A 26440-nucleotide genomic window follows, 5' to 3' on the forward strand; every position below is an offset into this window, starting at 1 on the left:
TTATAAAAGTTCATTTTATTTAGGCTGCAACGTGTAGATTATTTATTTAGTTTTAAAACAGGCTTAATATACAGTTTACTTTTTACCAGCACTTTGATTTAGCTTCAACAACTTAAGAACAGAATAGTCTACAGTTTTACTGTACTAGTTTAGAAATCCATTCTGGAAAGAAAAAAAAAAATCCATTCTGTGTAGAGACACTTATATTATTTAATTTTCCCAGAGTTTAAAGCCTTATAATTGAAATAAAAATCTTTAAAAAAAAGGGGGGGGGCAGCCCCAGTGGCTCAGTGGTTTAGCGCCGCCTTCAGCCCAGGGTGTGATCCTGGAGACCTGGGATCGAGTCCCACGTCGGGCTCCCCGCATGGAGCCTGCTTCTCCCTCTGCCTGTGTCTCTGCCTCTCTCTCTCTCTCTCTGTGTCTCTCATGAATAACTAAATAAAAATCTTAAAAAAAAAAAAGCCTTATAATTGGATCATTTTATTTCAGTAAAGACTTTAAAAATTTTGAATATCCTGAAAAACACTATTTTATGATACATATCAACAAAACTCAATGCCATTTTCTCCAATAACAAAAGTATGCTTTTTTAAACTGTTGCTTTTTAAATGACGTGAAACTAAAGAAAATTGGTTGGTTTTAAAATCCTCTTGTTTGGAGAAAAATATTCTGTGCTTTACTACTTGTTGCCACTCCTTACAGAGATAGGGTCTATAGTCTGCATCTGCCTCCTTCGGATGGTTAAAGGCAGAAGAAGGTCCTTCTGTCCAGTTTGAGGTTTTCTGCATTATACTTTGTGTTGTTGCAAAAAGTACTAAGCGATACTCATTTACAAGTTTCTCTAAGAACTGAGCACATTTCTTCAGAGTAGCCTCCTGTAAATTAACACTTTCTCCTCCATTGACACGGTCTATCCAGTAAAAAGCTGACAGGCTGTCCAAGATCAAAAGGCAGAGGGACGGGTGGCTACAAACCACAGTTTCTAGTGAGTACAGTGTGAGGAGCAGCTGGGTGCTGCTATTGCAGTTCACCAAGAACAACCTTCCGAGGCAGTGTTTTACCATTTCTTCTGAACTTTGGGATAGTCTATGCTCGAGAATTGTAACAAGCCGAAGCATATCAAAGTGATAATCTGTATCAATAAATAAGACTTCTACTTCCAGTCCACCTTCCGATTTTGGAAGTATACATCGTGCTGTTAAATGATAAAGCATTTCTGTTTTTCCTGTTCCCTCTGGACCATGAAATTCAAGAATATCACCTGTGTAAAATTTAAAAATGTCAGTCAAAATGCAGCAGCACGGTAACAGTAGGCTACAGAATGAAAAGTCTGCAACAATGTTTGAAAAGACATTTACTGGAATGCGAAAGAAAATCTAAATCTATTTGCCAAAATGGGTCCATATAAGCAAATTCAAATACATAAGGAAACTGAATCATTAAATTTCACCTCTGGGAAAGGAGCTGGCTACTAATTAGCATCAAGAAAATGTGAAAAACAGAATGACAGGGTTGAAGGGCACCCAAGGAAATCTCCTGGGGAGGGGTCCACATGCACTCACACTTGAAACTGGTGATGTTACTAAAGTGCCAGACCTATGGTCTTTCAAAAATCTACTGATTACTATGGTACACACCATTTCTGGCGCTTGATTACCCAATATACATTCTCTCTTTTTCCTTAAGTATTAAACCTCAATTTGAGGGTACGAGGGAAGGCAATGCGCCCAATTGTAAAACCATTTTTCTCAGTATCCCTTGCAGAAAAGGGTCAGAGATATCACAGTTGTAGCCAATGAGACACAATTAGATTTCTGTTGGGAGTTTCTAAGTTTTGCTCTCCTGATACAGACCCCACTTCTGCTCTGCCACCCCTGACTCTGTAGGGGAAGCAGCCACGCTGAAGCGGTGAGTATAAAAGGGACACCCTAAATAGGGTGGGCCCTAAGAATGGTGGAACAGGAAGACAAGAGGTGCCCAGGACATTGATGACAATACAGAACCCTACCCAGCTATGCAGGGCCTGCCTCTAAACCACTGTGAGATGAGGAAAATAAGCCTGGTTCAGGTAAGCCACTAGGCTGGACTTCATTACACACTGAAACAATCCCTAACTAGGGTTTCTCAGTGTTACTGGCATTATGTGCAGAACAATTCTTGACTGTGCAGTTTCACACATACAGAGCCATAAGAGTCCACAGCTCTTAGGCCTAAATGCCAATAGCGTCCCTCAGCTGAGAACATCCGTCCACATTTCTAAAATGCTATCAGTTATTCTCTGCTACATGAATTTCTTGAAATTGTGCCCAGCTGGAATGACATCTGCACTGTAAAGTATTTTCCTAGCATTATAAATTTAAGTAAACTACCCTGAACTTCAAAGACTCCAAATCTTTACTATATAGGTTCCAGTAACTCTTCCAATGAAGACAACACAAATTAAACACCTGGGGAAGTTTTCCTGCCTCCAGAGCTCCTCAAAATCCACTCTGAACAGCGGCCTTCCAATTCTTGTTGGTTTGTTTCCATTTAATTTATGGCTGAATCACATAATTGGAAACACTGTGTTAAAAATGCAGATTCTTGGGCCCCAAGCAAATTACAGTCTACTGAGAGTCCAGTTACTTTATTTCCTGTTATTACTAATAAACCATTATAGATTGGAACATTCACATTGTGTAAAAAAAAAATCTAGCATGTTACCACTGTACAATATTTAAGGTAGTATCAAACTTCAATCAGTTTCTACCATAACCTCACATGTAATTTGCAATTCAAAATTTAAATAAAGAGGATTCTTCCTCACCCTTCCCCCAAAAGATCCCAGCTCAAGGAGTAAAACTATTTTCACAATAACAATTGTTCACTGATGCTCTTACTGAAAGTTAACGTAGTGATAAAAACTATTTAAGCCAGATATTCAGTTTACTCTCCTACTATAATGACTGAGGAGCTAAGCTGTTATCTTTCCCTTAAGTCTTTCACTGCACTATATGATAGAAAGAGAACTACATGCATTAGATGAAACATTAACATAGAACAGATATTAATGGTAGTGAAGGAAAGCTGAAGTTTAGCAAGATTAATCTTAAAAAGGGTTTGGAGGACACAGTGAACCACAGAGAAACACATGGGGAAGCCAATTAGACTGCACCAAACCTTCTCTTCTTTCCCCAGAAATGGCAGAAGAGGCCAATCAATAGTAACTAACTTTTTCATCGTACTTTACAGATGAAAAGGGACAACTTCATGATACCTCATTTGGTCCTAATAACAATACTTTGAGGTAAAGAAAGCAAACTTTATCACCTTCCATCATCACAGTTATTGTGCTCTATAATTTTTTTTAAAGAGAGATTAATTAAAAATTTAAAATCTCGGGGAAAAAAATCTCTACACCCAACTCACAACCCTAAGATCAAGAGCCGCACACTTCACTGACAGAGCCAGCTGGCATCCCTCATGCTGTGTGATTTTGCCTATTTCATTATATTTCCTGTATGCTACTTTAAGTTGGAACCTCACTATTCCATCTCCAGCACAAAACACAGTATCTTTTGGATGCACTTCATCAGATTACCTTTTTTTTTGAGAACTTCTTGAGAGACATCTAAAAAATGAAAATATAAGTCCTGATCTGGTAAGGAGTAAAGGTCCACAGTGGACTTTGGAACATGACATTTTGAAAGGAAGCAAGTCGGGTAGGGGACAGAGATAGAGGTGTGGCATTGCTTCCCAGAGTCCAGCAGGTGTGAAACAAGAGACCAGCAGAGGACGCAAGCAAGAATAAGACCTGGCCCTCAAGACGTGCTGACACTAGTTTGTGTCAGGTTTTCAGCCCCCATCACTTATTCAGAAGGTTAAGGGTAAAGCTAACGTACCGATGGAAAGGTTCTTCTCAGAGACAGGGTTGGAAGTACCCATACAAATCAAATACATAAGGAAAGCAGGGATTTTAAAGTCACATAATCACATAAATATCCTAACAAGAATTTAGCTTTCAAAAGGCTATGTTAGCTAGGGTGTCATAGAAGAAAAATGTTTTATAACCACTAGAATTTAAGATTCAAAACAATAATAATGTTTTATTATGTATGATCAATATGTAGCCACAATGATCAGAGAGTAAGCTACACAGAAACCGAAAACAGCTCAATTTCGTGGGTGAGAATGAACAAAAAATTAAGAATAGAGGTCAAAAACTCAATTTTTAGGATACATCTACGTTAGAGGAGTCAGCATGAAGACATACAAAACAGAAATTTAATATAAAAATTAGGAGGGGATCCCTGGGTGGCGCAGCGGTTTGGCGCCTGCCTTTGGCCCAGGGCGCGATCCTGGAGACCCGGGATCGAATCCCACATCGGGCTCCCGGTGCATGCAGCCTGCTTCTCCCTCTGCCTGTCTCTCTTTCTCTCCCTCTCTCTGTGACTATCATAAATAAAAAAAAAAAAAAAAAAAAAAAATTTAAAAATTAGGAGGAGGGCAGCCCCGGTGGTGCAGCAGTTTAGCACCACCTGCAGCCCAGGGAGTGATCCTGGAGACCCAGGATCGAGTCCCACATCGGGCTCCCTGCATGGAGCCTGCTTCTCCCTCTGCTTGTGTCTCTGCCTCTGCCTCTCTCTCTCTCTGTGTCTCCATGAATTAATAAAATAAAAAATCTTAAAAAAAATTAGGAGGAAACAGACTACAAAACATTTCAAGAAAATGAAACTGTACTAAATAACATTCAATAGCACAAAATTTCTAAAAGTAAAAAAATTGCAGTTTGGGAACAGATCACTGAACTGGTCCTGGATAGTACCTTATAGCAAAAAATGTGTAGTTTGCAAAACCACATTTAATACAAATATTATTTTATGAAACAAACTTCAAAATCAGATATTCAGAAAAGAGATGGAAGGGCACTCCAGGGAGCACTCAGTGTTCTTCCAAGAACCAGGCTGAAGGGAAGGCAGAGGGCACATGAGGAATAAGGGAAAAAATATGATGGCTTACATTCATTTAAAAAGTAAAAATATGGGCAGCACTGGTGGCTCAGCGATTTAGTGCTGCCTTCAGCCCAGAGTGGGATCCTGGAGACAGGGATCGAATCCCATGTCAGGCTCCTTGCATGGAGCCTGCTTCTCCCTCTGCCTGTGTCTCTGCCTCTCTCTCTCTCTCTCTCTGTCTCTTATGCATAAATAAATAAAATCTTAAAAAAAAAAAGTAAAAATATTCAGTAGCAGGTTCATGACGCTGGGGAGTCAAATGAAGTCAAACGAAGGTAAGAGAAAGGCAACATATTCTGAAGTAAAAGAGAAGAGACTCTACAGGAAGACAGAAATACGTGACGCTGGCCAGAGGGTAACTGTGAGAGCTCTCTCTGGATGTTTTTGGAATTCTCAGAATAGGAAAAAAATTAAAACCTTGCCAGATATTTTCTTGGAGAGGAGGTGGTGCTCATTAACATCTTTTGGATAACTCAAAAGAGTTATGCCTTTAAGAACACTTGCTTACACGGTTTAACAAGGTTTGCTAAATCCACACATTACTAAGAAATAGATGATGTAGTATATGAGTTCTGCAGATCCTTGGTTTGGCATGATTGAGATGAGGCAAAGATTAAGGTGAAATCCTTGGTTAGGAAATTATTAAATGGTATATAAAAACACTCTTCTTCTTTTACAGATTAACAGCAAGGCAGTAAAAGGGTCATTTGTAACAAGTGGGGAAATAAAATATGCAACTTGCAAATTACACATAAATATTATCATTAAGGTCCTAGATTCCCTACAAGTATGTTTAATGATGAATTGAAGTCAGTTTTGCTGATTTTAGAAACATTTACTGTCTAATCCTCACAACAAAAATCTTTTTCAAACGTGATGTTCTACAGAGGGGCACCGTCCTTTTAGCTGTATTTGAAGTCACTGTCTCAAATGTTTCTGAGAGCTGCTACAACAGAAATTGTACCCTTGTCCATTCAAAAGTATTGAGTATGACAACTTGCAGTAAAAAAAAACCACCCCTACCCCCACCCCCAAACACACACACACACACACACACACACACACACACACACACACCCAAAAAAACACCTCTACAGTTTGGCACTTGACAAATTAAACTAAATCAGAAAATCTGGATGGTTTGGCCTTGATAGTTGCTCTCACAAATAGAATGCTGTAAGGGATCTGGGTAACAGATTGTCAGAGTGAGTTTATGAATCTGAAGATCCTTCAAAATAAGGATAAAAAAGAGAAGCCAAAAAAATACATCATCTTGGTACCAATCTACTAATTGTATGACAAATATGTTGTATTTGCAGATTACAATCATTATGGTATGGAAGAGGTAATTGGTATATAGTACAGAGTAACTACTACAAAAAGCATATAGAAATGTTTAGAATGGCATTAGAGTTTCTTATAATCCCTAACTCTCTTATTGCTTCACTTTGACCTTCCTTATATGGTTTCTGATAAACTACTGTTGATAAATAATGCTTATAATACCAGTCTTAAGTCTGCTATTGCTCCAATTAGTATTCATTTAACTAGTTTTACAGCTAAAATGTCTATTTATAAAATATTGAAATTAAGATGGTGTTAATCCAAATTAGATAAACTTTTTTGTTACTGACTGAACATGATGGTGTTTTTAAAGTTTCTACAAATGTAATATTCAAATGTATAAGTGGTGCTGCCAACTCATGCTTTAGTGTCAGTTTCATAAGGTCCAACTTAATAACATCCTTTCTGATAGAATACAAAGTTCAATCTTTTGTCTAACATGGTTAGTCAAAATTTGTCTTTTACTGATAGTTTAGAATATTGTTTACTAACAGACCTGTTCTATAAAAAATAGTAAAGGGAATCTTCTAGGTTGAATGAAAGGGAATCTTCTAGGTTGAATGAAAGGACAGTAGAGAGTTACCTGAATCCAAATGAGTTAATAACAACCACCGGTAAATACAACCTACCTAAGTAAGTATGAAAGACAGTACATATTTTATATTTGTCACCTTTTCCCATTTATCTGACTTAAGAAACAAATGAATTAAGTAATTTTTTTATTTCTGTTATAATACATTTTAATTTCTCTGCTGTACTGGCTTTTTAATTTCTTGCATTAAGGAATAATTTTAAGTAATAATTTTAGAAGTGTTTATGGACATACAACATATAAATATGTAATTTATTAACAACACAAAGGAAGGGGGAGGAAATAGAGCTACCTAGTAGCAAAGTATTTATGAAATATTGAAATTAAGATATGTATCTAAATTAAATTGCTTTAAATTAAGATATTAATTGTAATCCTTGGAGCAACCATTAGGAAAATAACACAAAAAAATAAAGTAAAAGGAATAAAGTAAAAGGACCAGGAATAAAAATGGTACACTAGGGGCACCTGGGTGGCTCAGTTGGTTAAGTGTCTTAACTCCTGCTTCTTGATTTCACCTCAGGTCATGATCTCAGGGTTGTGAGATGGAGCCCATGGTGGGCTCCACACTGAGTATGGAGTTTGCTTAAGACTCTCTCCCCCTGCTCCCCCCAAAAAAGATTCTCTCTCCCTCTTCTTCTGCCTCTCCCCACTAAATAAAATGGTACACTAGAAAATATTTACTTAACATTAAAGAAGACAGTAATGGAGGAAAAGACAAACAAAAAAGATATAATACTACCTAAAAGAGCAAAATGGTAATCGTAAACCCTATCTTATCAGTAATTCATTAACTATAAATGTATTAAATAGTCCAAACAAAAGGCAGAGATTGGCAGAATGGAATAAAAACACCTGATGCAATTGTAGGCTATCTACCATAAGAATACTTCACATCACTAAGTCACAATAGATTGATAACAAAAGGATAGAAATAGATATGCCATGCAAACAGTAACCAAAAGAGAGCTGATGTGGCTATACTATTATCAGACAAAATATACTTTAAGACAACTGTTATTAGAGACGAAAAAGAAGTATATTTTTGTTTTCCATTTTGCTAAAGACAGCATAATTTACATCTTAACCATTTTTTTTAATTTTTTTATTTATTTATGATAGTCATACAGGGGGGGGGGGGGCCAGAGACAGAGGCAGAGGGAGAAGCAGGCTCCACGCACAGGGAGCCCGATGTGGGATTCGATCCCGGGTCTCCAGGATCGCGCCCTGGGCCAAAGGCAGGCGCCAAACCGCTGCGCCACCCAGGGATCCCCATCTTAACCATTTTTAAGTATAGTTCAGTAGTGTTAAATTACATTCACACTCTTGTAAAACATCTCCAGAGCTTTTCCATCCTGCAAAACTGAAACTCTGAACCCACTGAACAAGTCCCCTTGTCTCCTTTTTCCCCCAACTCCTGGTAACTATCATTTTACTTTCTGTTCCTATGAATCTGACTGCTTTAGATACCTCATATAAGTGAAGTCACAGTATTTTTCATTTTGTGACTAGTTTATTTCCCTTAGCATGTCCTCCCAGTTTATCCACATAGTAGCATGACAGGATTTCCCTTTTAAGGCTGAATAATATTCCCTTGTTTGCATATACCACATTTTGTCTATGCATTCATCTGTCAATGAACATTTGGATTGTTTCCATCTCTTAGCTACTATGAATAGTGCTTCTATGAACGTAAGTATGCAAATTATCTCTTCAATACTCTGCTTTCTATTCTTCTGGAGATACACCCAGACGTGGAGTTGTTGGATCATATGGCACTTCCTTTTTTCTTAAAAGATTTTATTTATTTAAAAAAAAAAAAAAGATTTCATTTATTTATTTTGAGAGAGAGGCACACAAGCGGGGGTAGTGGGGGGGTGGGGAGGGACAGAGGGAAAAGGAGAGAAAGAACCTTAAGCAGACTCTGCACCGAACCCAGACGCAACCTGCAGGGCTCCATCTCACAACCCTGAGATCATGACATGAGTGGAAATCAAGAGTCAGACACTTAACTGACTGAGCCACTGAGATGTGTCAACCATATGACAGTTCTTTTTTAAAATTTTTGAGGAACTTCCATACTGTTTTTCACAGTAGTTGCACCATTTTACAGTCACATCAACAGTGCACAAGGGTTCCAATTTCTCTACATCCTCACCCAACACTCGTTATTTTTTACTGTAACTATCATAGTGGGTGTGAGGTGACAAAGGACATTTTATAATGATAAAAGAATCAATCCATCAATAAGGTATAATAATACTCTTGTAAATGCCCAACAGTGCATGAAGCCCCAAAATATATGAAGCAAAACTAAGAACTAAAGGGAGAAATAAGCAATTTAACAGTAATTGTTGGTAACTTCAATATTCACTTTCAATACCATATAGAACAATTAGGTAGAAGATCAACACAGAAACAGGAGACTTGAATGCTAGAAACCAACCAGAAATACAAAACATCAAGAAAACACTCAATCCAACAATAGCAGAATACACATTCTTCTCAAGTGCACATGGAACATTCAAGATAGACCATATGTTCAGCAATAAAACAAATCTCAACCAATTAAAAAGAATGAATCACAGAAGTATGTTCTCTGACAGAAAAGAATGAAAATAGAAATCAGTAACAACAAAACCATAAATCTTCCTGACCCTGGATTAGCCAATAGCCTCCTAGCTATACCAAAAGTATGAGCAAAAAGATAAATAAATAAATTGGACTTCATAAAAATGAAAAGCCTTAAAAAAAATTTAATAGCCTTGTGCTTCAATGGACACCACCGAGATCATGAAAAGACAACAAAAAGAGTGGGAAAGGCTATTTATAAATCATATTTGATAAGGGACTTGTATCTACAATATATAAAGGACTTTTACAACCCAATAATAAAAACACAACCTATTTTTTTTAAATGAGAAGATATGACATTTCTCCAAATCACACATACAAATTGCCAATAAGCACATGAAAAGATGCTTAATATCATTAGCCATAAGGGAATGTAAATCAAAACCACAATGAGGTATCATTTCATACTCACCAGGAAGGGATAATAAAAAACAAAGACAATGACATTTGTTTGCAGGATGTGGGAAAATTGGAACCTTTCTATGCTTCATCCCCAGTGACAAGTAAAATGTGCAGCTGCTATGGAAAATAGTCTGGTAGTTCCAAAAAAGGTTAAACATAGTTGCCACAGGAACCTAAAAGTCCCTCTCGTAGGTATTACTCATGAGAAATGAAAATATACATCCAGAGAAAAACTTGTACACAGATAACCACAGCAGCATTATCCATAACAGCAAAAAGAAACCCAAATGTCCATCAACTGATGCATGGATAAACAAAATGTGGTATACCCATACAACAGAGTATTACTTAACAATAAACAGAACTACAGATACATGCCACAATGTGATAAGACTTGAAAAGATTATGCAAAGTAACAGAAGCCAGTCATAGAAGACCACATACTGTGTAATTCAATTATATGAAATATGCAGACAAGGCTAGTCTAGAGAGTCAAGTAGATTAGTGACCACCTAGGGCTGAGGGATGTGGGAGGAAATGGGGAGTGACTGCTAACAGGTACAGCTTTCTTTCTGGAGTGATGAAAATGTCCTAAAATCAACTGTGGTGACAGGTAAAGAAATGTGAATACTACAAACCATGAAGCTGCACACTTAAACGGATAAATTATATCTCTACAGAGCTCTTCTTACACTAAAGAAGAAAACAATGCAAGCACAGTACCTTTCTGTAAGTTTTCCCTAGTGTAGAAGTGTTAGTGGAACAAGCAGGTATGTCTTTTCCCTTCTATAGAAATATTAACAACAGGGTACCTAAGGACTTTCCTGTGATTCTCAAACTTCTAAGGAATTAAAAAATAAATTATAACAAAACTCCCACAAATAACGTGTCAAGATAACAGAGGTCAGTATTTATTCTGAAATTTACTGCAAATGAGCCAAACTTTCTCTCGACACAGATAAAGTGTCCTGTCATGATCTATTCTCACTTTTTAATTTTACAGGTTAATCCATATAGCCATTTGCTACAAGTATGTACATATAAATGAATATATGTTGGAAAAGAACACGTTTTATAAGACTTAATGTATGACACTGTATTTTGATTTGAAATTGTTTTTACCATGTACAGATGAAACTTCATCAGTGAACAGATATGGTTCTATTTCTTTCAAGGAACTTCTACCTTCAAGTCGGGCAAGGAGCTTGCAAAAGAAAAGAAAAGGAAAAAGAGAAGGAAAAACTCATTACCTAAAAATACAAAATCTTACAAATCTATATTTACACAATTTTCCTAAAGTCTATTTTAAAAACTCAATAAGTTTTGAGGATTTGGAAGAAATTATGAAATAGGAAATAAAATTTAGGAGAAAAATCTGTTCATTTATTCAGGAAATACGTCATTCTTTTGTTTATGTATCAAATACTGAGGTATAAAATGAGTCCCTGCCCTCAAAAGAGCTGATTATATAGTTTGGGATATAGGACCAAACTACTAACTGCAAAGTATTTATCTTTCTTATGTGTCACAATTTTTCTTTCTCACTTTACTTACCACACTTGTTATACAGATATCAGCTTTTTATCTGTCTGCCCTGTATATTGTAAATTCTTTATCTAGTAGTGAGAGGGGGCAAAGGAAAAAGGTAGAGAAAAGCCATCCTCAAGGAGCTCCCACCTCCATCTGTTAGGATCCTCAGGTTCCATTAATTTACCAGAGCAGCTCATGGAACTCAGAGAAACATTTTATTACTAGATTACCCATTCATTATAAAAGGATACAACTCAGGAAGAGCTCAAAGGAGTAGATGCACAGGGAAGGCTTGGGGAAAAAGGGAGGAGCTTTCATTCTCTGGAAGCATCACTCTCTCAGCACCTCTATTTATATGTTCACCAACCTGGAATCTCTTCCAACCCTGTCTTTGGGTGGGGGGTGTGTTATGGAGATTTCACTACATAGACTTGGTTGATGCAAGACTGGCCTTTGGTGGTTGAACTCAGTCTCCAGCTCCTTTGCCCTCCCAGAAGGTTGGTGGTCAGAGAGTGGGACTGAAGATTCCAACCTTCTAATCACATGGCTCCTTCTCCTGATGACCAGTCCCTATCCATAGGTGGGGTCCAAAAGTCACCTCATTAACATAACAAATGACATGTTTGTCAGTCTGAACACATAGGAAATTCCAAGGATTTTTAGGAGCTCTGTGCCAGAAATGGGGATAAAGACCAAATACATATTTCTCATTATAAATCACAACATAAAGGCATACCAGGATTGGCAAGATCTGCTATGCAAAAGGTAATTTTAGGAATAATGATGACGCCACCAAGAACTTCTGAGGTTTGAAGGCTTGCTGTTCCCTATGCCCTGGGTGCAAGCACCTTGCTTGCATTCTTATTTAATCCTCATGATGAAGAAAATGAGGCTCTAGTTGCCTAAATAAGTGACTTCGTAAGGTCACACAGGAAGGGGCAAACCTGAGACTTGAATTCAAATCAAGATCCTTACCTGTTAGGTCAAATACACAGTATTTGAATCAGGGTACAGGCAGATGTGATATCAGCCAGGGTGCAGAGGCTGAAAGGAGCACTCTGCATGTAGGTAAACTTGAACTGCTAGAGCTCGTAGTATGAAATAGGCAGGAGTTAAGTCCTAAAAGAGCGGAAGTCACATCACAGAAGATCTTAGATGCCATATTTAGGAGCTTGTTCTCTGGTTTGTAGACAAGAGAAGGGATTGTAAGCAACAGTGTAAGAAGCAGTCTCTGAGAAGCAGTCTCAAATAGTTTAAAGTAGACAGCTGGGAATTCAGAACTAGATCTGCTAACTCCCTTCTCTGGGCCTCAGGTATCTTATCATTAAAGTGATAAACAGTATCTCCCCTCCCAAAGTTATTGACGATTCAGAGTATTTTAAAAAAGTGCTTTGCATAAAGTAAGCACAATGTAAGTAGAACACAAGCTATCATCGGCTGCATTTTAAATAGATTATCCCGGTGGCTAAAAGGGAACAAGGATGGAGTCTGTCACACTAATCTGGAGAGGAGTGCCCCTCCCCCAAAACAAAAGTAGTTAGGATGACAGCAAACAGAATTGCATGACTGATTTAAATGTCAATGAAGGACATGTAATCAAAGCTATCACAGCTGATTCTCAAGTTTATAAGAAATCAGCACAGATTTGACAACTCTTCCATACAACAAAAGAAAAAAAAGAGCATATCACAAATGGGAACAAAGCAGTCACTTTAGATTTTTTTTAAACTGAAGCAAAAGTTCTGAAAAGATTTCCTGAAGTGATGAAAGGGTTCTATACATTAATTTAGCAAATGTTTATTGAGTTTTTGTTACATACAATGCACCATGGCAGGTAAAATGCAGACTACAAAGATGAAGATGACAACCGACCCTCAAAGAACTTGCTGTGTCCGTCCTCTAAATGACATTTTATTACAAAACAAAGTAAAGACTGCTCAATACACAAGAGATACAGTGCTCTCTACAGTGAGTTAGAGCAGATTCTGAAGGTGTATCTGAAGTTAAGGCTCGTTTCATGGGTACTATGATGAAGACATAATCTGTCTTTCTCCCTAAATTGACGCTTGCACTGATAGTGTAACAGCAGTGGTGGATGAAAATGCTGACAGAAACAAGGCAGTGGCATCAAACTATGTCCCTGCAGACACAGCATTCTTCACCACTTAAAAAAAAACTCAAACAAGCAAAACTAGTTTTTCATAAGAATGCCTTTGATGATGCAGTTAAAAGTATTAGTTGTATTAAATCATGACCCCTGACTACTTTTTAAAGTTATGATAACACAGGCCACATACTAGCAGTAAAGAATTTAACCTTGACTGCAGAGGTCTGGCCTTTGCCCTTGGATCCTAAGAGGTCATCTCCAACTCTCTTGGAATATCCTGCCTGATAAAAGTGTCTTTGTTTACCAGGGGGCCTTCAGCCACACCAGAGAGTCTAACAGAGTGACTTAGGGTTGGGGCTTTGGGTCAACTTGATCTCAGGTATCAGAGGGGCTGTAGAGTGATGTCAGCTGTTTGGGCAGTTGACTGTGTCTCCATGAGTGAGCCCAATGAAGACTCTGGACACCAAAGTCCAGGTGAGCTTCCATGATTGGCAGACAGTCACATACTGCTGCTGAGAGAACCAAGTACCATCCACAACTCCACCAGGAGAGGACAACTGGAAGGTCTACATTTGCAATTCTCCCGGACTTTCATCCTCTTCTAGCTGCTTTCAAACCTGCATCCATTTCCTGTAGTGAACCATAACCACGAATTAACAGTTTCCAATGAGTTCTGTGAGTCCTTCTACTGAATTGCTATACCTAAAGGCAGTCTCAGGGACCCCTCAACTTGCAATTAATATCAGAGCTGAGTGTAGTCTTGGGGATCTGGAACTCTGCATTCTGTCTGGAGTAAAGGCTGCTCCTAGAGCCTTCCCCAACTTCACACACAATTAAGGGTTTCTGCTCCAAAATGAAATACAATCGGGTTTTTTTTTTCTCTAGGAAAAGCACTTGAGTTGATTATTTCAGTAGAATGCTTTTTTCATAGCCTACCCTTTTATTTAAAAGAACGACTAAAAGACAAACTTTGATTATACAGACTTTGGTATTTGGCAGACATTTTATCGAAAACACAGAAAGTACGCTGGTCATTTCAAGAAAACTGACAGTACTTGTTGCCAATGATAACATTTGAATTTTGGAAAACTCATCCAGTACTGTGACCCTGACAGCTTCCCAATATTTAAGGTCCTTTTGGTGAATCACCAGTGTTTTAATGAATGTGATTTTTAAAAATAATCATCTAACAAAACACATCACTACCTCAAAGATCCGTGTAATTCAGTGAACCAATATTTCCAAAGACCAATGCATGATGTTAAAATATTCCTGGGTAAAAGATTCACTCCCAGTGTTCAGACCAATCAATTGGCTTTAATGTATGAAAAATTCACTGCTAAAATTTTATATCTACGTTGCAATTAACTTTTAGGAAACTACTATTTGTCAAGTTTTGGTATAGAACCAAAGAAGAAAATCCACAATTAGCTGACAAGATCTTCAAATCCCCCCCTCTTTTTCCAACTCCCGTATCTATCTGTGAAAGGCTAGATAGTCCTCATGTACTTTAACCAGAACAACGTACAGTAATAGACTGGATGCAGAAGAGATGAGAACCCAGTTAAATTCAGCCAGACATTAAAGAGATTTGAAAATATGTAAAACAGTTTCAGTCCTCACATTTTTTTGTTTAGGGGAATATAGCTATCTTTCATTAAAATATTTATTATAATATTCAAAGGGATTATTATTGTCACTTGTATATGGATGTAAATTTTAAAAATTTTAAGTTTCTCAGTGCAGCTCTCTTTCTAGAGCTTGCCTCTCTAGAGATATCTGGAGTATACTTTTCACTTTAATAAACTTTCTTGTTTCTGCTATTTAATAACTTTAAAAATTAATTTTCCCAATTTCACTGACAGATATAACCCACAAAAACAAAAGCTCTTTTGGTGGGACACCTGGGTAATTAAGTGGTTGAGCGTCTGCCTTTGGCTCAGGTTGTGATCCTAGAGTCCTGGGATTGAGTCCCACATGGGGCTCCCTGCATGGAGCCTGCCTCTCTGTGTCTCTCATGAATAAATAAATAAAATATTTTTTATAAAACATTGTTTTTTTAAAAATTTTAAAGGTATTTATTTATTTATTTATTTATTTATGATAGTCACAGAGAGAGAGAGGCAAAGACACAGGCAGAGGGAGAAGCAGGCTCCATGCACTGGGAGCCCGACGTGGGATTCGATCCCGGGTCTCCAGGATCGCGCCCTGGGCCAAAGGCAGGCGCCAAACCGCTGCGCCATCCAGGGATCCCTAAAATATTTTTTTAAAAGCTCTTTTGGTGACAGATCACCACTTACTGATCACAGATCATCATACTTACTGTGGTGATCATTTTGCAACATAAACAAATATTAAATCATTATGGTATATACCTGAAACTTATATATCTATTGTACCACCAACCCCCACCAAAAAATGCACAAAATCTCTTTCAAATTCTCAATAATTTTTAATGCACTCCCTAAAGCTAAAAAGTATGAGAACCACTGAGTTAGAAGATGCACAGTCCAGCTTGAAGGACAAGACAGAAACTTTCATGGACAAGATGGAACTCAATTAAAGGACTTCAAAATGTTTGAAAAAGCATGTATACACATGGCTAACCTCTTCATCAGAATGATTAACTTAGGAAGTTACTCCAATTGTTTATTCTTATTGTCACTGCTCAAAATATTTTATTTTATTTTATTTTTTTAATTTATTTATGATAGTCACATAGAGAGAGAGAGAGAGAGAGAGAGAGAGAGGCAGAGACATAGGCAGAGGGAGAAACAGGCTCCATGCACCGGGAGCCCGACGTGGGATTCGATCCCGGGTCTCCAGGATCGCGCCCTGGGCCAAAGGCAGGCGCCAAACCGCTGCGCCACCCAGGGATCCCTCAAAATATTTTAGAATTCTCCCCTGTGAGAAGTCCTTGTAAGAAAGTGTTCAAGGAGGTGTTACACTGACATGACACTTGGACAAAAATGTATTACTCCCTTCACTAAATTGGCTGTTAGCCAGTTTGCATCTGAATCGCCACCAATTAAAAAATCAAATTCATTTTCAAAGGGTGAAAACTTCCCACTACTGAGAATATTCAAGGGGCACTTAGGTGGCTCAGCAGTTGAGGATCTACCTTTGCCTCAGGTTGTGATCCCAGGGTCCTGGGATCCAGTCCTGCATCCGGCTCCCTGTGAGGAGCCTGCTTCTCCCTCTGCCTATATGTTTCTGCTTCTCTCTGTGCCTCTCATGAATATATAAAATTTTTAAAAGAAAGAGAATATTCAAAATAATGTTTTGCAATGACAAAGCAGAGTATACAGAGTACAGAGGCAGTAAAATTGCATCCCAGAACCTAGATTTACCCTTACAAATTACGATACAAATAATAGTAACAGTTTATAAAAGCCATTTTATGGGATGAGATATCTTCCAAACCTAAGCAGAAAGCAGAAAGCAGACCCTAGGGGCACTTGGGTGGCTCAGTCAGTTAAGCATCTGACTCTTGGTTTTGGCTCAGGTCATGATCTCAGTGTCATAGGACTGAACCTAAATTGTGCTCCATGCTCAGTGTAGAGTCTGCTTATCCCTCTCCTTCCGCCTACTTGTATTCTGGCTGTATCTCTTTCTCTCTCTGTCTCTCTCAAAAAAATAAATAAAATCTTAAAAAAAAAAAAAAACACCTTAAGGCCTGACACAAACCTATTATAGAAATTAAAATTAATGATGTCTAGATTTAAGGAATTATTGAAAGAAGCCAGGTATAATCAATCGGGAGCTTCTGAAGGGCAAAAAAGAGTTTATTAAGTGTCCAGGATAAAGGAAACCCGAATAAGTTCTGCCAGACAAGACAGTTTAATCCTTTTAGGGAAGATTAACACATTGGGCAATTAGCTTGGTGATGGATTTCTCTTGATTCTCTCAACAATCTTTCTGAGGCCAAATTTCCTATTTAGGAAAGAATGCACAGTGGACACAACAATTTTAGTCTATTTGGCAGTTTCACTAATATTGTTAATTAATAGATTTGACATTTGGTTTGTATTTATTACCATTCTATTTTTCAGATGAGAAAACTAGTAGATACCAGAGTCAAGATTTAGGAGATCTATTCTGGCTCCCAAAGGCTGGGGTTCTTCTACTGTGCTACAATGTCTCACAGTCAGTAGTGGCGAGTCTAATAAAATTTGAGTACAGAGATGAAATGGTTTTTGGACCTACCAAGATCCAAAATCTGTCTGAGATCCTGTCTACGTAATCACCTGGCCTCTTTCAACCATCTCTGTTAGTACTCCCTCTAACAGCAACAAGGAGCCCTAAATGTCTTCAACGGCAGCACTATTACTGTAACAAGTATATGGTCTGCAATGGGGATAATACTTAATTGTATAGATATCCACTGCTAAACATTTCAGCCAAGTCAACAGTGTCCCAGGAACTGAGGGAGGTGCTAGGGATACACAGATGTAGCAGTTTCCATCTTCAAAGAATTTAATAGGGGACAGTCAGCAGGTTACAAAACTGCAGTAAAGTACTGTAGATGCTACAAGAGAAATAGAGGCAGGTGCTGCAAAGGTGTGTGACCCTGACTAATGCCATCCTGGACAAATCATCCCAAGGACCAGCCAATGACCTGGGACCTCCAGGAGCATGTTGCTCCCTCCCAACATTCTTGGGAATTTCCTTTTGTTTAACCACACCCTTAAGTACACCCTTAAGGCACAACATCCTTGACCTGCCCTGGAGACCTAGGACACACATCCATTAAACAGTCTCTTTTTGGGTGGCCCCTGAAGCACTCCCAACCCCCAGGGCTAGAAATGGTCTTCAGGGAGGTGGGGTTGCTAAGGTTTACTCATCTTGCTAGAGACAGCTCAGTGAGTAAAGTCCTTAACAAGCCATTTCATAACAAGGTGGGCTTGTCGGCTTTTTTCTTCAGTCTTGCGGGCAGTTTTAATTTGTGGAAAGCACCTTCAATTTTGAATGAGAAATTTAGCATATAGTTCTTTTAAACACAAAATGTGCATTGATAGAGAAATGCTTTTTTTCTATGTGGAATCCATTGCCTATTCTCTCATTTAAATTTCTAAGATCAAGACTTTTTCTTAAGATTTTATTTACTCATGAGAGACACAGAGAGAGGCTGAGACACAGGCAGAGGGAGAAGCAGGTTTCCTGCAGGGAGTCTGATGCAGGACTTGATCCCAGGACCCTGAGATCATGACCTGAGCCAATGGCAGATGCTCAACCATTGAGCCACCCAGGTGCCCCTAAGGTCAAGACTTTTGAACAAATGATGATAATACACATCTCTCAAGGCCACCTCTTTCCATGAAGCTGTTACTGTACTTAACACATTACACCAACCTGTCTCCCTCACCTGGATGTAAAAACTCAAAAGGAAAAGAATCTATTTTGGCTTACCATGGAGAAATGCTTTGTTTGGCAGAAACTCAGCTGCCTGTTAAAGGTAAACAGAGCACATGTAGGCAAGCTTGGGAAGGGTGGAGAGCGTAAAGAACCTCAAACTATCTTGATTTTCTTTTTAAATATTTTATTTATTCATGAGAGACAAAGAAAGAGAGAGAGGCAGAGACACAGACAGAGGGAGAAGCAGGCTCCATGCTGGGAGCCTGATGTGAGACTCCTGGGTCTCCAGGATCACACGCTGGGCTGAAGGCAGCGCTTAAACTGCTGGGCCACAGGGGCTGCCCCTATCTTGATTTTTATGTTTGGATAGTCTGCAAACTTCTACCAAACAAAAGTCCTTGAATATTCGTGTCCATGAGTATATCATCTAAGTTCTTCATACTAACACAAGGCCTTTCTGGTGCAATCCTATACCTTCAACACCTAGTAAGTAGAATACCTACCATATAGGTCTCTTTAAAGAGCATTTGGTTGCAGAAAAGCTTACACAAGAGCAGAAGGAAGAACTTAAAGATCAAACTAACCAGAAACAAATGGCATTAAGGCAAATGTCTATATAAGACTCATTTGGATAAAGGCTCATTTCCCCTGACCTTTCTTTCTTTCTTTTTTTTTTTTTTTTTTAAGATTTTATTTATTTATTCATGAGAGAGAGAGAGACAGAGAGAGAGGCAGAGACACAGGCAGAGGGAGAAGCAGGCTCAATGCAGGGAGCCCGACGAGGGACTCCAGGATCACGCCCTGGGCGAAAGGTGGCGCCAAACCGCTGAGCCACCCAGGCGTCCCATCCCCTGACCTTTCTAATTAAATATTTGCAGACAGACCCCACCCAGCAGCAGCCGTTACAAACCAGTGAAGTATAAAAGGCTACCTAAATCCAACATTCTAAACTAAATATTTCCACTCCTGCCCCCTAACAGGCCTAGGTTTTCACCTAGAAAATTAAAACAATTCATATGTAGAGGAAATTCAGGCAAAAATAGCTATAACACAGGGAATGTAAGAAAGGAGCTGAAGTAAGGAAGTGAAGCAAAGCAGCAGCTCAGTATTTAGGTGACTGATGCAAAATCTGGCTCTTATGGTAGTTCCATAAATTAGAGGACCAATTCCTCTTCACATGGGAAATCAGGCTCCTTTGCCGCTTTGAAAACTCAACTGTCCTTCAGGGCAGAGTACTAGGCCTGGCTCTTCAATCAAGCTTTTGTCTAAATTATTTGGAAAAGGGACACTTGGGTGGCTCAGTGGTTGAGCATCTGCCTTCAGCTCAGGTCGTGATCCCGTGGTCCCAAGATCAAGTCCCACATTGGACTCCCTGCATGGAGCCTGCTTCTCCCTCTGCTTTTGCCTGTTTCTCTGCCTCTGCCTGTGTCTCTCGTGAATAGATAAATAAAATAAAAAAAAATAAACTAAAATAAATAAATAAAATTATTTGGAAAAGACAATTGTTGAATAACATACTATATGGTTAAATCCCATCATTTCTAAGTACATTCCATGAAGAGCTAATGCTTTTATAAATAATATTTAAAAGCAATCATCTGGGATCCCTGGGTGGCGCAGTGGTTTAGCGCCTGCCTTTGGCCCAGGGCGCAATCCTGGAGACCCGGGATCGAATCCCACGTCGGGCTCCCGGTGCATGGAGCCTGCTTCTCCCTCTGCCTATGTCTCTGCCTCTCTCTCTCTCTCTGTGTGTGTGACTATCATAAATAAATAAAAATTAAAAAAAATAAAAGCAATCATCCTATAAGAAGAAAAAACAAATACATATAAAGCAAAAACTACTAAATATACACTTGATAATTTAAGCAACACAAATTTTTTTTTTAAGTTTTTAACTCCAGTTAACTAACATATAGTTTCAGGTGTACAATCAGGTGTACAATATAGTAATGCAACACTTCCATACATCATCCTGTGCTCATCAGGACAAGCACACTCCTTAATCCCCATCACCTGTTTCACCCATCCCCTCACTGTCCTCCCCTCTGGTAAGCATCAGTTTGTTCCCTATAATTAGGAGTCTGTGTATTGGTTTGTCTTTTTCCTTTGCTTGCTTCTTTTCTTTTCCAAGATTTTATTTATTTGAAAGAGAGAGCAGGAGCTGGAGGGAGGGAGAAGCAGACTCCCTGCTGAGCAAGGAGCCTGATGCAGGGCTGGATCCCAGGACACCTGGGATCACAATCTGAGCCAAAAGTAGCCACTTAATCAACAGAGCCACCCAGATGCCCATTTATTTCTTCAATTCTTAAATGAATGAAATCACATGGTATTCATCTTTCTCTGACTTATTTCACTTAGCATAATATTCTCTAGCTCCATCCATGTCGCTGCAAATGGTAAGATTTCATTGTTTTGTGGCTGAATTAATATTCTAGTGTATGTATATAACCACTTCCTCTTTTTTTTTTTTTTTTAAGATTTATTTATTCATGAGAGAGACAAAGGCAGAGACACAGGCAGAGGGAGAAGCAAATTCTGGGATCACAACCTGAGTTGAAGGCAGATGCCCAAACGCTGAGCCACCCAGGCATCCCTGTACCACTTCTTTATCTATTCATCAATTGATGGACATCTTGGTTGCTTACATATTTTGGCTACCGTAAATAATGCTGCTATAAACACTGGGGTACAGTATCCCTTTGAATTAGTGTTCTTGTATTCCTTGGGTAAATACTCAGAAGTTCGATTGCTGGATCATCAATAGTTCTTTTTTTAACTTTTGATGACCCTCCATACTGTTCTCCACAGTGGCTGCACCAGTTGCATTCCCAACCACAGTGCACGAGTATTTCTTTTTCTCCACATACTGGCCAACAACCATTGTTTCTTGTGTTGTTGATTTTAGCCATTCTGAAGGTGTGTAAGAAGCATTATAATTTCTAGCAGAATTTGTAAGGATTAAATTTTAAATATATGCTATCCCACAAATTAATAATCCCATTAAATGCATTCTTCAGATTTCATCAAGAATTTATACCAAACTGCTTCAAATTTTCATTTAGATAAAAAAAAATCAAATATATGCAGTCCCAGAAAAAAACAGTAAAGCACAAAATCAAAATTATAGGAGCTTAATGTTGGCTGAACACTTATTCTCACTTTGCATGTGAGGAACTCTGCTGGAGAAACACTCTTGGCATATTCTCCTATTCTCTCATTCTCTTCCTCAGGGAAGATTTTCTAATGTGTTATTTCAAGAGCAGGTACTAGACATGCATGGATCATCCCTTCCCTCCTTCCCTCCCTCCCTCCTAACGGCTTGCCTACAGGAAGTACACATTCTGTTGTGTTCCTATATTTGAGTCTAAAAGAAATGAGAAATGCTCACTCAGAAATGAGCATCTGGCAACATAAAGTTGGCTGATAACCTTGACAAGAGAATTTTTAGTGGTACAGTGGGAGACAGAATCCTGATCACCATGGGTTAAAGAGTGACTGGGAGATAAAGATGTGCAGACACAAAGTACAAACACTTTGCTGTGCCGAGTAAAAGAATGGGGCTGGATGGGGCATAGACATCTAAGGAGTTATTTTATGTTAGGATACCAATGGAAATGATTGGTGGAAAAGAAGATTAAAAGTACAAAAGACAGAAAAATGACCAGAGGAGTGGGAACACCTGTAGTAGTAAGATCCTTAAGGAGGAATGGAATGGAAGAAATCCTATTTAAGTGGAGAAGTTGCACTTTCTTTTTTAAAAGATATTATTTCAGACGCCTGGGTGGCTCAGTGGTTGGGCATATGCCTTCAGCTCAGGGCCTGATCAGGGAGTCCCAGGATCGAGTCCTGCATTGGGCTCCCTGCATGGAGCCTGCTTCTCCCTCTGCCTGTCTCTGCCTCTCTCTCTGTCGCTTGTGAATAAATAAATAAATAAAAGATTTATTTGAGAAGGAGACTGTGTGTGCACTGAGGCACACATGCTGCATGCTATAGGGAGGAGCAGGAGAGGGAAGGGGAAAGAATCTCAAGCAGATTCCCAGTTGTGCATGGAGACTGGTGAGGGTGGGGGGTGTGGGGGCAGTTCATTCTTAGGACCCTGACATTATGACGTGAGCCAAAACCAAGAGTCAGATGCTTAACCAACCGATCCACTCAGGCACCTCAAAGTACTCTGAAGTTGCTTCTAAGAAGACAGATCACATTCTATGCCATAAAACAAACCTCAACAAATTTAAAAGAACTGAAATCATATAAAGTATGTTTTTAACAATGATGGGCACAGACTACAAATCAGTAACAGAAAGACAGGAAAAATTAAGGGAGTTTCTGTGAAATTTTTTGTTTTCTATATGACACATGAAGCAAGGTAGAACAAGGGGAGAGGGAAGAGAAAGATACGAAATTTATCCACTAAATAAACAATTACTGAATGCCTACTATGGGCTAAATATTGTTCTAAACACTGGGAGTAAAGGAGTAAACTCAACAGACAGCGAAAAGTCTGCTCTATGACCCTTAAATCAACATAAAATGTCAGGTGTGCTAAGTGTTAAGAAGAATAAACAGGGTAGGGGATCCCTGGGTGGCTCAGCGGTTTCGCGCCTGCCATTGGCCCAGGGCACGATCCTGGAGTCCCGGGATCGAGTCCCGCGTCAGGCTCCCGACATGGAGCCTGTTTCTCCCTCTGCCTGTGTCTCTGCCCCCCTCTCTCTCTATCATAAATAAATAAATAAATAAATAAATAAATAAATAAATAAATAAATAAAATAAAAAAATAAACAGGGTAAAAAATAAAGATTAACAGTAGAAAAGGTAAAAAATTGGTTATTTTATTATAAATTGTAGTCAAATGCAGATCTTTAAATCAAGGGATTATTAAGTTTTCCACTCGCTACCTGCTCTACCATAATTCCATCTCTAGAATCTGTTAAAATATTTTTTTGCAACTTTAATTTCTTAGAAGACCCTGTATACAATGTCTTTTCCCTAATACTCACAAAATGTGGGAATTATTTACTGTTTTTTAAAGTTGTAATTCTAGTGAATTAAAATTTTAAAGTAGTTTACTTCAGTTTCTTGGGCTAGCTTGTGACTTCAAGTATCTTCCTCAACATGATGCCTCAAAGTAGAACCCATAAGGTACTGCAGTAATGTGCAAAGGAAGATAACTGTGTCCAAACGAATTAAGTGCTAGCCATCAAGTATCCAAGAACTCTTAAAGGAAGAGAGATTCACTTAGCTGGTTTTCTTAACAAAAAGGAAAAAGAATAAAGTAGCACCTATGGCCCAGCGCCTTATCCTCCCCTTCACCCCTCTGTCCTGGTAATATGAGCCAGGCAATCGGCTTAGAGTCTCCATGCAGACCTGGCAGGTCAAGGATGTGTCGCTAAATTCTTTGTTCAATGACTGGGCTGTGCTGGGCTCCCATTTTTAAGATACTAGGCTTGTTTGTTTGTTTTAAAGATTTATTTATTCATGAGAGAGGCAGAGACACAGGCAGAGGGAGCAGCAGGCTCCACGCAGGAAGTCCAATGTGGGACTCAATCCCAGGACTCCAGGATCACGCCCTGGGACGAAGGCAGGCGCCAAACCGCTGAGCCACCCAGGGATCCCTGATACTAGGCTTGTTTTGACTGCAAAAGTCATCTGGGTTTAACCTTGGTTTCAAATAATCATTTAAATAAGTAAAGTTTTAACTGCAGTGGCTCTAAACTATGGCCAGCAGGTCAAATCCAAAAGTTTAAAAGTAAATTTTATTGAACACAGCCATACTAACTTGCTCACCTCCCTATGGATGCCTTCACATTAGCACTGCAGGACTGAGTAGTTCTGACAGAAACACCTTAGCCTGCAAGGCCTAAATACCCTCTGGCCCTTCACAGGAAGAGTCTGTTCACTCCTCTTAAGAATACTGCTTCTCTCCCCAACCTGGATAAGAGATCCTTCCTAATCCACCTCTACCTATTTCTCAGGTCTCCCTGCCCAACCCCACTCTCCCTCACTAGCTTTGTTCCAACTACAGATCTACCTACAGTTCCCCTAAATAAGTCCTCTGCTCTTGAGGCAGAACCCACATTAAATGCTACTCTCTGCTTTGACTGCCACCCCCTCCTTACCTAACATATTTCACAAGGTTCTTAAGACTTCAGTCATTGCCTCCTCCTAACTAGCTTGTGATACCTGCCCTTCTACTAGACAGCATGCTCTACCACACAGGCTGCATTTCTTTAAAGTCACCCTCCCTTCCTAGTTTGATGGCAGAAATTGTTGCTTTTGCTTCTTACTCCCAAGTTCCTTAACCAGTGGTTGACACATAGTAATAAGCACTTGACACTTCTTGGTTCAATTCCTGAATAAATTCTTGCAGGACGTCAAAGAACTGGCATGGTTTGGGAGGAACTTAAGCTGGAAATGCAAACCAGGCCAGCCAGGTTAAACCCAGATGCCATAAGCAGAGACATAGGAACTAGAGGGCGAAGGGGAGGCAACCTACTCAAGTACCTCCTGTCCTGGATGACGGCTATAAATTCTCCAACTGGCAATCCCCCCTTTTCCTCGGTTCTGTTGCGGGTTTACTATTTCTAAAGCAGTTAACATGTGACAGCTCTGGATCGTGCACCTTGCAAGCAGAGATGAGGAATGGCACACCTATCCGTGTGCGCAGCGGGAGATGAGGAATGGTACACCTATCCGTGCGCGCAGTGGGATGGAAGAGGAGGAATGGCACACCTATCCGTTCGCGCAGCAGATCAGGAATAGCACGTCTATTCGTGCGCACAGCGGGAGATCAGGAATGGCACGCCTATCCATGCGCGCAGTGGCATGGGAGACGAGGAACTGCACACCTACCTATCCGTGCGTGCAACGAGAGATCAGGAATGGCACACCTATCCATTCGTGCAGTGGGATGGGATATGAGGAATGGCACACCTATCCGTGTGCGCAGTGGGATGGGAGATGAGGAACTGCACACCTATCCGTGCGCGCAGCGAGAGATCAGGAATGGCACACCTATCCGTGCGCGCAGCTGGAGTGCCCATCTCCGCCTCGGAGCGCGCTCGTCAGCCCTCCCACCTCAGGGGACTTCCGGTCTTGGGAGCCCGCCCCGGGGGGCAAAGGCGGGAGCGGGCGGCCGGAGGGGAGGCTAAGAGTCCCGCCCCGCTCGCCTTCCCTCCGCCGAGGGCGCCGCGCGCTCCAGGCCAGGGCGCCCCGCCCCCCTTCCCCCGCCCTCCCGGGTCCCACGCCCGCCCACCGCCCCGTTCCCATCTCCCTCGCGTCCGTCCCGGCAGCTCTCACCTCCGTCCCAGACTCGGCCCTGTGGAAGTCACTACACATCGCCCCGAAGGCTGGGCGCACCAAGCACTCAACTTTCCCGCCACCAGCGCCATTTACCGTGACAGACTCGCTGACCCGCTGACCCGGAAGGGAGCATGCGCACTGCGCCCTTCCTCAGCCAGGGAGGCAGCGGGCATGCGCAGCAGGGCT

At 39.9% G+C, this 26440-nt stretch overlaps 1 protein-coding gene across 1 annotated transcript; it reads right to left on the reverse strand.

The window, feature by feature from the left end:
• XRCC2 (X-ray repair cross complementing 2) lies at nucleotides 1–26409 on the reverse strand. Its single transcript, XM_025452085.3, has 3 exons — nucleotides 26252–26409; nucleotides 11086–11167; nucleotides 1–1261 (listed from the first exon to the last, which is right to left on the reverse strand). The coding sequence occupies exons 1-3, from the start codon at nucleotides 26288–26290 to the stop codon at nucleotides 543–545; spliced, it is 840 nt and encodes a 279-aa protein (XP_025307870.1). The 5' UTR covers nucleotides 26291–26409; the 3' UTR covers nucleotides 1–542.
• Between the last annotated feature and the right edge of the window lie 31 nt (nucleotides 26410–26440).

The sequence above is a fragment of the Canis lupus genome, chromosome 16 (assembly GCF_003254725.2).
Source record: "Canis lupus dingo isolate Sandy chromosome 16, ASM325472v2, whole genome shotgun sequence".
NCBI classification, from domain to species: Eukaryota; Metazoa; Chordata; class Mammalia; order Carnivora; family Canidae; genus Canis; species Canis lupus.